This window comes from Danio rerio, chromosome 17, assembly GCF_052040795.2.
Source record: "Danio rerio strain M-AB ecotype USA chromosome 17, GRCz13ab, whole genome shotgun sequence".
NCBI classification, from domain to species: domain Eukaryota; kingdom Metazoa; phylum Chordata; class Actinopteri; order Cypriniformes; family Danionidae; genus Danio; species Danio rerio.
The window spans coordinates 50,260,110-50,276,593 of NC_141037.1; the positions used below are offsets into that span (position 1 = coordinate 50,260,110).

Here is a 16,484-nt window from a genome sequence, read left to right on the forward strand (position 1 = left end):
GCCTTCTTCCAAATATCTTTTGTGTTTAACTGAAAAAAAGAAACTTTCATATTTAGGAACAACTTAAGGGTGAGTAAACATTGAGCATTTTTTAAAACTGTGGTATGTTTAAAAGGAAGAAGCATCTTATGTCATCTTCCAAAAAAAAAAAAAAATGAGGGCAGGTCCCTTTAAAAGTACTCAGCAGCAACGCGCCTTTTCATTGGTTGTATCTTGTAAATTGATACTGCGCATCAGAGTGGAGTGAAAGTTCTTCAGTTCCCACAGACAGGTAATATTATCAAAAACATGGACCTCAAAGAAGCGTTTGCGACAATCTTTGACCAAAATCGGAAAGTCGCACTATACGCCGCAGGCACAACGGTTGCTGTGCTGGGACTCGGTCTTGTTTTTAAATACATGCGTCGGGAGGAAAAGTTAACTCGAGTGGGAGTTGTAACTAAGCTGCTGGTTCATCCGCTGAAGTCTGGGAAAGCAGTGTCAGTGGAGGCAGCAGAATGCCTGCGAATGGGGCTGAAATACGGCGAACTGCGTGATCGGTAAGTTACTTATTTGAAAGCATCTTAGCTTTTCATTTTGAACGCATGTCCGTGCACTGCTCTTGTACGGTTGCCTGCTAGTTAAATAGAAGTAGTGTTAAGGAGTATTTGTCTGACAATTTTATCACAAGTCATCAAGGTTTAGTAAAATTTGTCGTTTGCAAGTCTTTTAACGTTTCTAAAGTAGTTATGCGAGAGAAAGTTATGGTAAACCGTTTTAAGACATTTTTTGTTATGTCTTATGACATACCCCTGCTGAAAAAAAAAAAACAGCTTAAACCAACCTAAGCTGGTTGGCTGGTTTCAGCTGGTTGACCAGCCTGGTTTTAGAGGGGTTTTGGCCACTTCCAGGCTGGTTTCCAGCTATTTCCAGCCTGGTCTTAGCTGGTCATTTTCGGTCTTAGCTGGTCAGGCTGGAAAATGACCAGCTAAAACCAGCTTGACCAGTCTGGTTTTGGCCGTACATAGCTGGTTTTGGCTGGGCTCCCAGCTCTGCTAGGCTGTTTAAGCTGGTTTTAGCTGGTCATCTCCCAGCCTGACCAGCTATGACCAGGCTGGAAATGTCCAAAACCCCTCTAAAACCAGCCTGGTTGATCAACTAAAAACAGCCAACCTTTTTATCACAAGTCATCAAGGTTTAGTAAAATTTGTCGTTTGCAAGTCTTTTAACGTTTCTAAAGTAGTTATGCGAGAGAAAGTTATGGTAAACCGTTAAACCGTAAACCGTTATGGTAAACGGTTTAAGCTGTTTTTTTCAGAAGGGACATCAAAAACAATGTGATGAATAACATTTATATTTTGATTAAATTTGATTATATTGATGACATAAACTGCTTTCGAGCAGTACAACTTTGACTGCATTGTAATGTTACATTTTTATCTCTTAAATCAAAACTCTGTTAAATTTACCTGTGTGTATACTGCTGAAAAATCCAGCTGAAACCAGCCTAGGATGATTGGGTGGTTTTAGCTGGTCGACCAGCCTGGTTTTAGAGGGGTTTTGGCCACTTCCAGGCTGGTCAAGCTGTTTTTAGATGTTTTTAGCTGTTCACTTTCCAGCCTGACCAGCTAAAACCAGGCTGGAAATCAGCCTGGAAGTGACCAAAACCCCTCTAAAACCAGGCTAAACTTGTGTCTTCGAGTCTCATTTACAGGCCTCCGACGTGCCTCAAACTCCACAACCGCTCCATGACATCATAAATTAGCAGAAACCTTTGTAAATGTATAAAATATCACACACACACAAAAAATATTTTTCTGACTTTCTTCTTTCTGTAGTCACTGGCTGGTAATCACCGAGGATGGCCACATGGTGACAGGCCGACAGCAGCCGCGTCTTGTGTTGGTGTCTTTGACCTGTGAGGGTGGACATGTGAGCCTCAATGGACCGCAGATGGAGGAGCTGAAGTTTCCTCTTAACAAGGCCAGCGATTTGGTTGTGGACTGCAGGTTTACTCAAGTTTTACATTAAGTAGTCCTGAAAGTCACAGAAAACAAAACAGAAATGCGATGTATATGCTGAGTTCAGTGGCTAATCAGCCGGAATCAGCTGAGGTGACGTGATGTTGACCAGCGAGACTTAGCTGTCACTCAAGTGGCCACGCCCTTAATTATGCGGATTCAGTATAACTTAATGTAAACCAAACGGATGAGTTATAAAAAAATTCACCCGCTCACAGTTATCATGGAGGCTAACATTAGCTATATACACCAATCTTCTTTTGTTCCGGGCAGTAAACGCCTTTTTTCAGCTGTAAAGTTAACAGTGGGGTTCATAGAAATGTGCTCTATTAAGGAGCCGAGACTAGCGGAATTTCGATGAATTGCAGTTTCAGTTACCCCTGTATTAGTTTCACAAGGGACGTTGCCACTTGATTACAAGTCATGCTTTGTTAATGTGAACAAAGTTTCTTTTTTAAGACTAAAAGTGGATGTGACATTGTGAAACGTTTGTTTTTGTGTGTAGAGTCTTCAGTGTAGATGTCCAGGGCAGGGACTGTGGCGACAAGGTCTCTGAATGGCTCACTCGATTTCTGGAAGCAGACAAACCTGTTCGCCTGGTGCATTATGAACCCGATCTGAAGCCCCAGAGGCCTCATGAGAAAGAGCCCCTATTTCCTAAAGATGATGAGGTTTGATGGACAGTCTTGTCTTACGCTATTTTTTTGTAAAGTAATAGTATTGGAAAGGTTTTATTTATATAAACCCTTGAATGTAGTTTTTTTTAATAGGAATAACAGTTATGCACACAAAAATGATCTTTGCTGCTTGTTCAAACTACCTAATTAAAATGAGTTGATAAAACTCATATAATTTAATTGTTTTGTTCAATCCACTTACATTTATAAAAACTATTAATCGATTTGTGTTGAGACAGCATAAAGGATTTGTGTGGAACCCAGCATTTTTTACAGTGTGAAATATCACTTTTTTATTGCACAGTCAGTTACATAATATTTTGGTTGGTCTATTTTTTTAGCTCCGTTTTCACTCAACTGGCATTCACTTCAGTCAAATGCTGTTAACTTAAGCAAACATTCCAGGATAGGCTTTAGGAGCTTTGGCTTATACAGTAAATGACCACTTCAAATGGTGTTAAACAGTAGCATACAGAAAAACTAAGTGTAAAGGTTTTAAAACCCTATCAAGCTATCGTATGTGGCAGAGGGAGACAAGAGATATTTTTCAAAGTCTGAGTTAAATGTTGAATTATTGTTCTTAAGTGTTCTTAAAATATTCTAAAAAGCTCAACAGTGGCCTGTTTTTCCCGTTTATTATACAGGCAAGTCATGGAAGTTCAACTTTTTAGTTGGGTTTTTGAAAATCATGAAGAAGTCAGGAAAGTGTACATTTGCCCAAGAGTGAGAACCCAGTAAAACTGACTGTCAAGGTTTGAAAAGTGCTTAGATTTTGGATAAAATGCTTGAAACCACTTGGAAAATGGAGCCTGCTTGTCTACCTGTAGTGTAATCTGCCTGTTTTTCTTTCTTTCTTTAATCTACACCCTTTGAAATTAAAATAAGTATAACTTCAAGATGAAACATAATCAAAACAGACATATTAAATGTGAGTAAATTACTCATACAAAAGTAAATAACAGTAATTCAGTGTTGGAATTGAGCAATGTTGGACTCAATGTTGGATTTAAACATTGCAAGAAAACTGTTTCTAAGAATACTATACTATTAATAGCATCTAATAAAATGTGATGAGAGTTTGCGTGTTCTCCCCGTGTTCGAGTGGGTTTCTTTCGGGTGCTCCGGTTTTCCCCCACAGTCCAAAGACATGCGGTACAGGGGAATTGGATGATCTGAATTGGCCTTAGTATATGAGTGTGTGTCTGTGAATGTGAGAGTGTATGGGTGTTTCCCAGAACTGGGTTGTGGCTGGAAAGACATCCTCTGCGTAAAACATATGCTGGAATAGTTGGCGGTTCATTGCGATGTGGTGACTCCTGAAAAGACACTAAGCCGAATGAATGAATTAATATGTAATAATTTTTTACTAGAGAAACATCGCTCTTTTGAAATGAATAGGGAGAAATCTTAAATATTAATACATTCAAATTCTTTATAGTGTTGTATAGCTTTGCTTTAAATTTCTTTCAACACTTCAAGTACAATTCTTTGTAAAAATAAAAAAAAATTGTGGTTGTTTTGTCACATCTCCACAATGCACAAGACTAGCATCATAGACTTATTTTAAATAACAGTTTTGATTCAAAAGTCATCATGACTGTGAATTAAAGTAGATTTATTATGCTTCATGTCTGTGAGATATTTTCATTTAGTCACTGCCGTCATCTGATCTGTGTTTGGCTATTCTTCAGGTGGCCTACCCCGATGCTGCTCCGGTCATGCTCATGACTGAGGCCTCTGTTGGAGACCTGAACAGCCGACTGGACAAGGATCTTTCTGTCTTTCAGTTTCGGCCCAGTATTGTTGTCAGTGACTGTGAAGCCTTCACTGAGGTATAATAGAGTTAAATAAAACATGACACAATGTCAATGTAAGGTATTAACTATTTATGTGATATGTTAACCAGGACACATGGGATCATATTCGTATTGGAGAAGTGGAGTTGAAAAGAGTCATAGGCTGTGGACGGTAAAGTAGAAATAAAATATCTCATTTACTAGTAGTTTTAGGCTGTGGAACGTAACGTAGAAATAAAATCCACCATTTACTAGTAGTCTTAAGCTGTGGAATGTAATGTAGAAATAAAATCCACCATTTACTAGTAGTCTTAGACTGGAATGTAAAGTAGAAATAAAATACTTCATTTACTAATGGTCTTAAGGCTAATTTATACTTCTGCATTAAACTTCAGAACTTCTGCATTAAACTGCAGTGACTTCTGGTCACTGATGTGCACCTCTCAAAAAATGTAACTACACGTCGCAACAACGCGTAGCGCAAGCTCTGTGATTGGTCGGCTTGGTTGCGCTGACGAGTCTGGGCGGGACAGAGAGCCGCACGAATGGCGCGAGCGATTGTTTACAAGTGTGGAGTCCCTTGAAGGAGCTCCGGATGGAAAGTTTTGTTTTGTGTTTACCTCATAGTTAAAGTTGTTGCACGGTTCCTGCCTCAAAATGAGCGAGTTTGAGCCACTTGTACATCCAGGAAGTGTTCAGGAAAAGCAAAACAGCAGCGAAGAAACTCGACACAGAGAAACATTTACACCTCACTGCCAACTAGCGTTTCGGAAGTGTTAATGCAGACCAACAGAGACAGCGCGCAGAAGTATAAATGCACAGCTACGGGCGTTGCATGCGCCGTGGGTTACGCCGGTCACTTGACGCGGAAGTATAAGCCAGGCTTTAGGCTGTGGAATGTAAAGTAGAAATAAAATGCGTCATTTACTAGTAGTTTTAGGCTGTGGAATGTAATGTAGAAATAAAATTGACCATTTTACTAGTATCGTTAGACTACATATAACGTAGAAGTAAAATTCACCATTTACTAATGGTCTTAGGCTGTGGAATGTAAAGTAGAAATAAAATATGTCATTTACTAGTCATCATAGGCTGTGGAATGTAAAGTAGAAATAAAATAAATCATTTACTGTTAGTAGATTAGTTAATGTTAGCTGTGAAAGTTTAGTTCAACCCAAAAAATGAGTAAAACTCATATCTCCTGGACTGCCCTGTTTTTAATAAAGGTTTTTATAAGAAATTAACTCTCTTTAGGACATTTTTAGCTAAGTGACACCAGGAAAAATGTTTTTTTTATTTTTATTTTTATGATGTATTCATTTGTTTGTTGTTTTTAATTGTATATTTTGCAGCTGTATAATTTGTATGCTGAAACAGATGTTCTAAACCGATATGATTACATGTGATATATGTTATGTTGAGTATAGGTTTTGCCACGAATATATCTAATGGTTCAGATATGGCATTAAAATGCAAGTAAATAGACAATTAAATTACTTTCATCAAACTCTTATCTTTTGAAACACAAATTAAGATATTTTAGATTAAATCAGGGAAGCTCCAATTTAGAAAGCTACCAAACAAACATCCACAAACCAAACATGCCTTTGTTGGATTTATTGGAGTGTTCTAAACATATGAGAAATATTTTGTGCGCACTTAAAACTAAAATAATGACTTTATTAAACCTCAGATGCGGTTCTGCTTTGGTTCAAACTGAGGAAGTCACACGCAGGTATACATCAGGGCTCATGAACGTGCACATTATACTGACACTGAGGAGAACTATTTAAGTTTTGTGTGCACACAAAAGTATTTTCGTAGCTTAATAACATTCTGATTGAACCATTAAGGGCATATGGCTTTTTGGTATTTTTTCTGGACTTCAAACATCTCAGCATCATCACTATAAATGGAGGATAAGGGAGCTCTCAGATTTAGTTAAAATATATTTTGTGTTTCGAAGACAAACATAGGTGTCAGGGGTTTTGAATGACATGATGGTGAGTAATTACTAACAGCATGTTCAATTTTGGGTATGCTAATCCCTTTACTTGTGTTTATTAATATATTTAGATGCCTTTTTACCACTGTTGACCCTGAGACTGGAGTCTTCTCTCGGAAAGAACCGCTTGACACTCTCAAAACGTAAGTGCACACAGACAGACACTGTCTACATTACACTTGTGAACATATGATCTACAAATTTTGGGCAGCAAGTCCATTTTAGTAAATCATTTTCTTCCTTTGCCTCCAGCCAAAGATATTTTGTTAATCAGTTACGTGTTATCAGGCTTGTTTGCCTCAGTGTTTTATTATTACAAAATCTAGAAAATGAATCACTGTACTATACAACAGCAGTTTTCATTTTGTTTATAGGCTTATCTTATAAAATTATAAAATAATTAATGGCCCCAAACAATAAAAAGTTAATGCACATTGCACAATATCTTAACCTCCATATTGCTTAGTGGCTACATACGTGGACAGCACATTTTAGTTCTTTAGTGGCTATTTAAAATACTTTGAATGTTTTATATTTTGTTACAGACATACAGTGTCATTCTGCAACTGTTTTGCAGCAGATAAAATACACTTTTTAATTGTCCAAAATGGCGAAATTCTTTTGTTTTTACTGTCTGCTAGTCAAAACATGTTCAAAAAATTCGATGTTAAAAGGCCACGAAATCCCCCTGTTTCAGCAGGGTGTTTTAACATATCTAGATTGGAAAAAGTCAGGAAAGTGGGTGTGTCTAGCTCTGTTTAGGGGCAAGTGTCGGAGGAGGGAAAGAGGGAGTTTCGGTTTGGACACATGCTAATTTTTACAGAGGCAAAACAAACACACAGACACAGGGGAGAAAGACAGTGACTGTGTTTACATGGGCTTCAGTAATCAAATTATTTGCCAAATTATTAAGTAGTGGACTTTAACTGCAGTTTGGCACTTTCATTCAGGAACATTTCATTCATGCCCCTCGAGACAATTGAGGTATTTGATTCAAGGAACTGCTGGAAGCGTGTATTTTTAATTCAGTGTTTGATACCACACGGTGAATGAGAGAAATAAACCCCTCTGCATTTCTTGGTAACTGGGATGCACTCGTTAGGTAGCGTCAAAAAGCTGTGTGTTTTATTCCCGTCACAAAATGCGGCGAAAATTCTACACAACGGTAATAGTTTGATTGCGGTGTTTACATGTTTAAAAAAGTTCTTAACTGTAGGTTCACACCAAAAGCGGCGAGAGCGTCAAAGGTCGCTCTGGCTGCCCTGGCGACAACGCTGTCTGCCTTCAGCTCCGGCGGTGAGAGCGAATAAGGGGTAAATAGCGTAGAGGGGAGCGTCACATGTTATGTTGAAAACTGATTTTCATTTAAACATAGTGATGTAAACTTTAAACCTGAGAAAACTGCTCAAAATTGCCCAGCCCTAACTAATACTGACAGAAATTGCAAACGTTTTCAGTTGCACTTGGTATATGATGTAACCACAGAAGAGTCTCGCTTTAAATATCAAAATTGTCAATTCTCTAGAATAGTTTGAGAGAGATGCTAACGGTCTAATACAATTCAATTATTTATGCTAAGCTAAGCTAAAAGTCCTCCTATCTCGCTCAATCTTTGGCTTAATTGGATTTAAAAACGGTGAAACTCAACTCTTTAATATAGGACTTGTAAAATGAGCCTATTTTATATGGAGTCATCCTTTAAAATGATACTGGCTGAGCTTTTATGTTGATGTCAATGGCGTAACTTTTTAGATGTGACTATCCAAAGATGTGAGATGTGACTTTGTGACAATCCAACTTCATGTCAGTTGATTGAAATGCATTTGACTTGCAGTATTTGTAATACAAACTATTGAAACAGTGAAAATCTCCAAACAGTGATGAGTATGCTGCGCAGAACTGACCTCAATGATAATAAATAATGTATTTAACTCACTTAAGTTGTAACATCAAGCTGCTCTTATATGTGCCTGTGCCTAATTTGTAGCACAATCGGCCAATGCTAATTAATATGAATAAAATGTCATCCTTTCTCTAACACAAGCTGACTCCTTAATCTGTTGATCTCTAATTAAAACAACTTACTATTGAAAATCACAGGGCATTGTTCAACAAAACTCTTGCTCTATGCATATACAGTAGGGAAATGTCATAAGGTTGTATCGTCCACAGTTTTATCACCTACTTCTTTTTCTTTTCTTCAAAGCTATCGAATGACTGACCCCAAGCAGAAAACCTCACCAATACTGGGACAGTATTACACCGTCAGGAAAACGGGTGTTCTTCATGTCGGTGAACCAGTTTATAAGATCACCTATTAAAACAGGCCAGACTGGATGCAATGCAGAATATTAAAATCTAATGATTACAAGCAGACAGGCCATCCTTTACATCAGTTCTAAACTAGATTTAATCAGTCATATTTTTCATCATTTTCATTGAGTAATTATAAGTAATGAGTATAAATAAATAAAACTATATATATATATATATATATATATATATATATGTGTGTGTGTGTGTGTGTGTGTGTGTGTGTGTGTGTGTATATATATGGGCAATTTTTGTATATATATATATATATATATATATATATATATATATATATATATATATATATATATATATATATATATATATATATACACATACTGTACATACATACATACATACATACAACTATTCTGTCTGGTTCTCGAATCTGATTGGCTGATAGCCGTGATATATTTAAGTAATATCAGCCCCCGTACAGCCTCTTTACCCTTTATGTATTACTCCACCCACATACAGCCAGCAAAAAGCAGACACTACAGATCTAAAGTTTAAAAGATGAAGAGTACAAAAGGGTTTTTGAGACTCCATGTTTGATTTTGTTTTTATATACACAATTATGCTGTCAAACTGTTGTATAAACGCAATATTACACTCGTAGCAGTGCGATATGGCTGTATATCGGCACTGGTGGGGGCACTAAGGCACTCGGCCTGCAGCCTCGTGCGAACGCATGCCTCTCACCAGTGCCGATATACAGCCATATTGCACTGCTACGAGTGTGATATTGCTCATATATAAAGATGATTTTGTAAAATGTTCAGTGTTAGGATTGGAGTAGATCAAATGTCAGAGATTCCAAACCAAAGGGTTCAGCAAATGTGAATGTGAGCATTGCATCCAAAACAAACTGCAACAACAACAAAAACATCATTTATGCGGGATCCAAAAAATAGCTGATTTATTCGTTGTCACATGGGTGAGTTTATTAGTTTTCAGTGATGTGGCCAACAAGTTTTTATAGCAAGATGATGGGAATTCTGTGATTCTTGTGTTTTTGGATCTCTCAAATTTCAGAGTGAATTGTCAAATAGTAGTGCAGTGTAATACTAGATTCATGTACAATCACAAATCAACATCTTGGTTTAAATCTCCCAGCCCCCTCACACACACACACACACACACACACACACACACACATACGAGCATCTGCAATTATTTAGTCAAATGCAAATATCATGATTAAATACTCCCAATATGACTTCATCAATCACACACCGATTTATTGAATAGGATTACTGATATTGTGATGCTAAAAAGAGATCATGCTTGCTGAACATAAAGCCTTTAGAAATCTAATCAGTATTGTTTTCATTCGGACAACATCCAGTAGATGGCGCTGTTTCTGTGGTTTGTGAATGGCTGTAGACGTTCATATTTACAGTGCATTATTGTACATACATAGTTGCTAAGCTAACCATGAAAGGAGCAGGAATGAGGTTTCAAATAATTATGAATTGTAACAATACGATTGATTTTTAATTTTTTTTGAGAGTGAACCTATAAATACCGGATTTTCCAAATAATTTATTTGAATGCCTGTTGTTTTTATACTATCATAATTTCTTCAGATTTATCAAGATTAATTAACATGGATGAAATCAATAAACAATGTTTTTTTTAAATGTCGTTCATCACCCTCATATCGCATCTACCCACAGACACTCACCGGCCACTTTATTAGGTACACCTGTCCAACTGCTTTTTAACGTAAATTTCGAATCAGCCAATCACATGGCAGCAACTCGATGCATGTAGACATGGTCAAGATGATCTGCTGCAGTTCAAACTGAGCATCAGAATGGGTAAGAAAGGTGATTTAGGTGGCTTTGAACATGGCATGGTTGTTGGTGCCAGACGGGCAGTTATGAGTATTTCAGGGACTGCTAATCTACTGGGATTTTCACGCACAGCCATCTCTAGAGTTTACAAAGAAGGATCCGAAAAAGAGAAAATATCCAGTGAGCGGCAGTTCTGAGGGTGCAAATGCCTTGTTGATGCCAGAGGAGAATGGCCAGACTGGTTTGAGCTGATAGAAACGCAACAGTAACTCAAATAAACACTCGTTAAAACCGAGATGCAGCAGATCATCTCTGAACGCACACTACGTCCAACCTCGAGAAAGATTGGCTACAGCAGCGAAAGACCACATCGGGTGCCACTCCTGTCAGCTAAGAACAGGAAACTGAGGCTACAATTAGCACAGGCTCACCACAATTGGACAATAGAAGATTGTTAAAATGTTGCGATTTCTGCTGCAACGTTTGGATAGTAGGCTCAGAATTTGGTCTCAATTACATGAAAGCATGGATCCATGATGCTATCATGCCAATATGGACCAAAATCTTAGAGGAATGTTACCAGTATTTTGTTGATTCTACGCCGAGAAGGATTAAGGCAGTTCTGAAAGCAAAAGTGGGTCCAACCCGGTACTAGTAAGGTGTATTTAATAAAGTGGTCATTGAGTGTATATATTGGTTATTCTATTAAAATATTAAACATAAACAGTTCTGGTTACCTTCAACTTTCATTAAATGGTCAAAAAATGCATTTAAAACAAATCTCTTATGTTCTACAGAAGAAAATAACTACTATGGAAAACCATGATGGTATGAAGGCACAAACATTTTCATGAAATAAAATAATTTATAATGAAAATAATACATAGAAAGATTACACAACTCAAAAAAATTAAATAAATGTCTCATGGGTGTCAAAATGTAGTCAGTCGTAGTCAGGCAGTAGAATTCTTGGGAGGGAATTGAGATGAAATCCATCTTTCTAAGCATCATCAACACGCACGCATACATACACTCTTGGATGTCTATCTGCATGGGAACCATTCCATAGATAATGATTTTATACTGTTCAAAATGTATATATTTTATTCCCCTACTCTCACAGAAAACAATCTGCATTTTTACATTTTCAAAATGCTCCATAATGTGCGATTTACCAGTCATTTACCTTATGGGGATGAAACTGGGGATGGCACATTTGACCCACACAAACCCCATTTCCAGGGCAGATGGAAAGCATGTTTGTCAATCATTCAGCAAACAGGCTCATCCAATGTTTTGAAGTGGGAAAGCGGTTCATTATTGTCTTCCTGACAGACAGCTAGCACCTCCACGTGAAATATCTCACAAGGATGACAAACCGAGCAGAGTAATGACAATCACATTTTGAATTTACTCAATTCTTGAAGTGTTTTCTCGCTTTTAAATATAGAGTGACCCATTACACATTTTAACACAGCTAAATTGTTGTACAGTTCTCTTAAAGTTAAACCATGAGATCAAGACAATATTCTTCCATGAGCAAAGATCTTAAAGAGATTATTCACTCAATAGTGAAAATCAGCTGTAAATTCACTAAACAGATCCATTCCCCCCCTTTAGTACAACAGGAAACAAGATTTTTTTACCTGAAATCACAGTCCTTGGTGATGTGAACCATGACGAATGAAGTTCTGCACAAGACTTTTGGCCAGCGGAGAAATTAAAATGGTCGTGCCCAACTGAGTCTGGTTCTCTCAAGGTTCTTTTTTTTTCACTCCCATCAGGTGAAGTTTTTTTTTCCCTCTCCGCTGTCGCCACTGCCTCGCATGGTTCAGGATTGGTAGAGCTACGCATCGATGAATTTGCTCTTCAGTGTTTGAACTCTCAGTAATGATTAAATCACACTGAACTGAGCTAAACTGAACTGAACTGAACTTAAACACTAAAACCTGAACCACACTGTTCCAGTTACTGAACCACACTGTTCCAGCTACTATGACCATTTATGTGAAGCTGCTTTGACACAATCTACATTGTAAAAGCGCTATACAAATAAAGCTGAATTGAATTGAATTGAATGTGTAAAATACTATTAGAATGTTGTCATTCCTTTAAGAATCAAAGAAACACATACAGATGAAACATAACTCAAACCTGTGGCTCTTTACAATACATTGAGGTCTTCTGAAGTGAAACGATCAGTGAATAAACTAATAATGCAGTTTTTTTAAACACGGGTTCTGTTTAAACTCATTCCTCCAGATGGCCCACCCATGTGAACGTTGAGCCTCTTTGAGCGTTTTAGCGGCAGCACTGTCTCAGGCTGCTTTTGGCTCTCTGTCTCTGTAATTAGTGTGCTGTAAGACACCTATGATGAAAAGTCTACTAGATAATTACAGACTTACAAAATAAACAGTGTCTGTGTGTGACTTCACAGGTCTTGACATTAGTGAATAGACATGCGTCCGTCTCGTCATTGTTAGTTTTTTGTTGGGTGAATTTGACAGCCATGGGCCTGTACCATGAAGCTGGCTGAACAAGCTTATAGGATTAGTCATGAGTTGACAAAACCAAACCAGCGGCTTTGTTGGGATCACGATGCTGATCTTCCACTTTCTCTGTTAACTCGAGCTTTGATCTTGAGTTAAGACCAGAGGTGGAACATCAACAGCAAAGAGCCAATCACATGCCTGGAAACCGATGTGATTGACTTCTCGTGAATTCACAGGCAGAGATTAAAAGATTTACGAAGAATTTGAAAATATACAGAAAGAGCTGTCTATGAAAGAAGACATGCTTAAAGAAAACTGTTGGCTTTATTAGTGCCCGAGAAGTTGAGGTAATTTGTATGGTTAATAATGTGCGTATAATATAATAATACACTCAAAAATCTAGTCAAAAATATTTTGGCAGCTTGTTTAAACTACTCATTTAAAAAGAGCTGAATCAACACAATTAAATATATGCACACAGACTTTTATAATTTCAGTCAGCCAGCTCCTGGGCTTCCGTTTAATTGTCATCCAGTGGTGGAAAGAGTACTGCAAAATCATACTCAAGTAAAAGTACGATTACTTGCCTAAAAATGTAGTGCGAGTAGAGTAAAAGTTAATTCATTCATTGTCTTGTCGGCTTAGTCTCTTTATTAATCCGGGGTCGCCACAGCGAAATGAACCGCCAACTTATCCAGCAAGTTTTTACGCAGAGGATGCCCTTCCAGCCGCAATCCATCTCTGGGAAATAGAATTAAAGTATCTGTTTTAAATAATACTCAAAGTATGAGTGAAATGTAGCTGTTTTGAAAGTACTCGAGTAGTATTAAGCTGTAAAAAAGCTGATGCATTTACATTGTAATTTGTGGATGTGTGTAAACGTAACATTCTGTAGTGCATTTAGTTATTGCTCTGCAGATACACAACGTCATAGGACATTAATATTAGGTTGTGATGTCAGGTGACCAAAACTCAATGTCTAGCCAGCGTCTATAGACAATGTTATTTTGATGTCCTGTAACAACGTCATCTTGACATCAAATACTGACATTTCACATTTATTCGTCAGGCAACCAAAATCCAACATCTGATAGACTTCATAGTGGCAACATCCACACAACGTCAAGCTGCACATCATTAGATGTTGATATTTGGTTGATTTTAGCTTGTACGTTGGACATTGAGGTCGGCCTTGGGTTCTTCTCTCATCAGAGACAGGCATCTAAACAGTCTCTGGGTCAATGTGTGTAAAGATTTTGGACATCTTCTTGGACACTTTTAACAGTTTGCTGTAATTATAAATCGCCCATGTCTTCAGGTAGTTAATTATGAGGCGATTTACCTTCTATGTGTGATTTGATTGGACAGGAATCACAGGACTGATTTTTCTAATCCCCATAGATAAGAAAAAATAAAGAAGTAACTGCAGGTTGAAGGAAAATAGTGGAGTACAGTGCACTAAAAATGTACTCAAGGGAAAGTAAAAGTACACATTTTTAAACTACTTAGTTAATTACAATTCCTGAGAAAGAAAAACTCAATTACAGTAGTTTGAGTATTTGTAATTACTTACTTTACACCAGTGGTTCTTAAAGTGGAGGTCGGGACCCCCTGGGGGTCACGGTACAATGACAAGGTGGTGATTTCCAAAGCTCAAATAAATTTTATTAAACTATTAGAATTACCATATTTTAATCGTAACGCAAAATTCATTGCGCGATTAAAGAAACAACATACAAATACAAATCAGTCATCAGCCTTTGATTTTTATATCAAAATGTAATTAAATAAATAAATGACTAAAACTAAACACTATATGGTTGCATTTTTGTATTGTCAGTATGCTCATGTTTATATTTGCCTATAGTTGTGTGTGCAACATTTGTATATTTACAGTACAACCACCTTGAAACATGGGGGTCGCTATTCACTGACATTGTTATTTTGGCGGTCGCGGGCTGAAAAGTTTGGGAACTGCTTTACAGCACTGTTGTTATCCCATACAAAAATCACCTCGCTTAAGATCTGATTTCTGTAAAAAAAAATCAGTGATCTGCACTTGGGGCCAGCCCGTAAGGTTGAAGGGCCCTAGGTGAGATAGAAAAAAAATTGGGCCTACTGGTGTAAAAACAGTGAGAAGAAAGCACAAGAAATGCAATTTTAATGTTTAAGTGTATACATTTTTAATCCATAGTACATTTGTAAAAATATTTACTCAGATTTAAACAAGTTTGCAAGCCAGCACAAACACTCATTAAAAAAATAAAGTCCATAAGTATGACATGTACAAATAAAGCATTAATTAAATGATGTTTTTTTTTTTTGGTGAATGAATATCATACAAATATATGCAAAAATAAAAAAAATGAAGGAAACATTTTAGCTTGTTTTTACAGGGAGATTTACACAAACAAAACTTTGTATTAGATATTGGACAGTGGGTAAGGTTCGATTTTGATAAAATGAGGGGGGAAACCTGTTTTATTTTATTTTATCAGGGTGAATTAGTGGGATAATAAATTGATTATTTAATAAAGCATTCTGAATGTGGCCTATTTTTTCTCACATATTACACAAGTATTTCTGTGATCACGGGCAGTGTTGCATTTATTAAAACAAGTCTTAATGCTGCACTACTAAATAATGTATTATGCATAGCAGAACATACCTTTACTTTCAGCTTGCTTTTCTTCCTCTGCTTTTCTTCCTTTTTCGGCTCCGGAAAGATGTAGTTTGGACTTAATTTTAATAAAAATTCAGTTAGTAGTATAGTTATACAGTATAGTTTTACAGCCAAATGTGTGCTAGTTTAAAGTGCTGAGCTTGTACATCGAGACTAATAACCAGGCACACTGAATTAACTTTGACTGAGGCACTGGATGCGCCGCTAACAGCCATGACACGCCACACCAACCATGCACATTCGGATGTTATTTAAAATGAAACTATTCAGATGGCGCTCTGTGGCGCGGCAGAAACATGAACTGTCCCGAATCGTGGCTGGACACCACGGACAGCCATCGACTTGAGGCGATGTTGTGTGTACCCTGATAGGAACCTATGTTTACAATTCTAAAATGCTTTTTTTTTTACCATAGGTGCCCTTTAACTGATTATATTTGAATTACATTACAACATCGAGGGTATAAAAGGAACCTGAAATTGAAAATAGTCACATTAAGCTTTCAACGGAAGCTGTAACACACTAGCTGTGCATTTAGCCCAATCTTGAGTTTTTTTTTTTTTTTAATTACATTTTTTTTATCCACATTAGTTAGTACACTTAAAAAAAAAACACAAAAAAAAACATATTTTTTTAGTGTTTAATCCAAATTTGTTAAAAGTGTTAAGCTAACTTAATTGATGTGTTTGGACAACATTAATGAATTGTGTGGAACCCTG

The 16,484-nt window shown here is 37.1% G+C and overlaps 1 protein-coding gene and 1 long non-coding RNA gene across 5 annotated transcripts; both read left to right on the forward strand.

Annotated features, from left to right (window-relative positions):
- Positions 1-201: 201 nt before the first annotated feature.
- marc1 (mitochondrial amidoxime reducing component 1) lies at positions 202-10,335 on the forward strand. 4 transcript variants are annotated; one of them, XM_087288707.1, is made up of 9 exons: positions 202-539; positions 1,818-1,988; positions 2,506-2,671; positions 4,369-4,509; positions 4,584-4,645; positions 6,550-6,621; positions 8,685-8,989; positions 9,292-9,412; positions 9,497-10,335. In XM_087288707.1, the coding sequence occupies exons 1-7, from the start codon at positions 289-291 to the stop codon at positions 8,797-8,799; spliced, it is 978 nt and encodes a 325-aa protein (XP_087144833.1). In that variant the 5' UTR covers positions 202-288; the 3' UTR covers positions 8,800-8,989; positions 9,292-9,412; positions 9,497-10,335. The 4 variants fall into 4 exon arrangements, with proteins under 4 accessions (XP_087144833.1, XP_087144834.1, XP_087144832.1 ...); XM_087288708.1 differs by having other exon boundaries at positions 9,292-9,370; XM_087288706.1 differs by having other exon boundaries at positions 9,292-10,335.
- Positions 10,336-12,674: 2,339 nt separating this feature from the next.
- Positions 12,675-15,389, forward strand: LOC147833185 (uncharacterized). Its single transcript, XR_015513814.1, has 2 exons — positions 12,675-13,423; positions 13,504-15,389. It is a non-coding gene; the product is annotated as an uncharacterized LOC147833185 (long non-coding RNA).
- The last annotated feature ends 1,095 nt before the right edge of the window (positions 15,390-16,484 follow it).

Excerpts from the sequence above, each read along its gene's own strand:
- marc1 (XM_087288706.1), top strand. The coding sequence starts at position 289 with ATGGACCTCAAAGAAGCGTTTGCGACAATCTTTGACCAAAATCGGAAA. Across the intron at positions 540-1,817 it reads TACGGCGAACTGCGTGATCG|TCACTGGCTGGTAATCACCG; the intron begins GTAAGTTACTTA and ends TTCTTTCTGTAG. Across the intron at positions 1,989-2,505 it reads GATTTGGTTGTGGACTGCAG|AGTCTTCAGTGTAGATGTCC; the intron begins GTTTACTCAAGT and ends TTTTGTGTGTAG.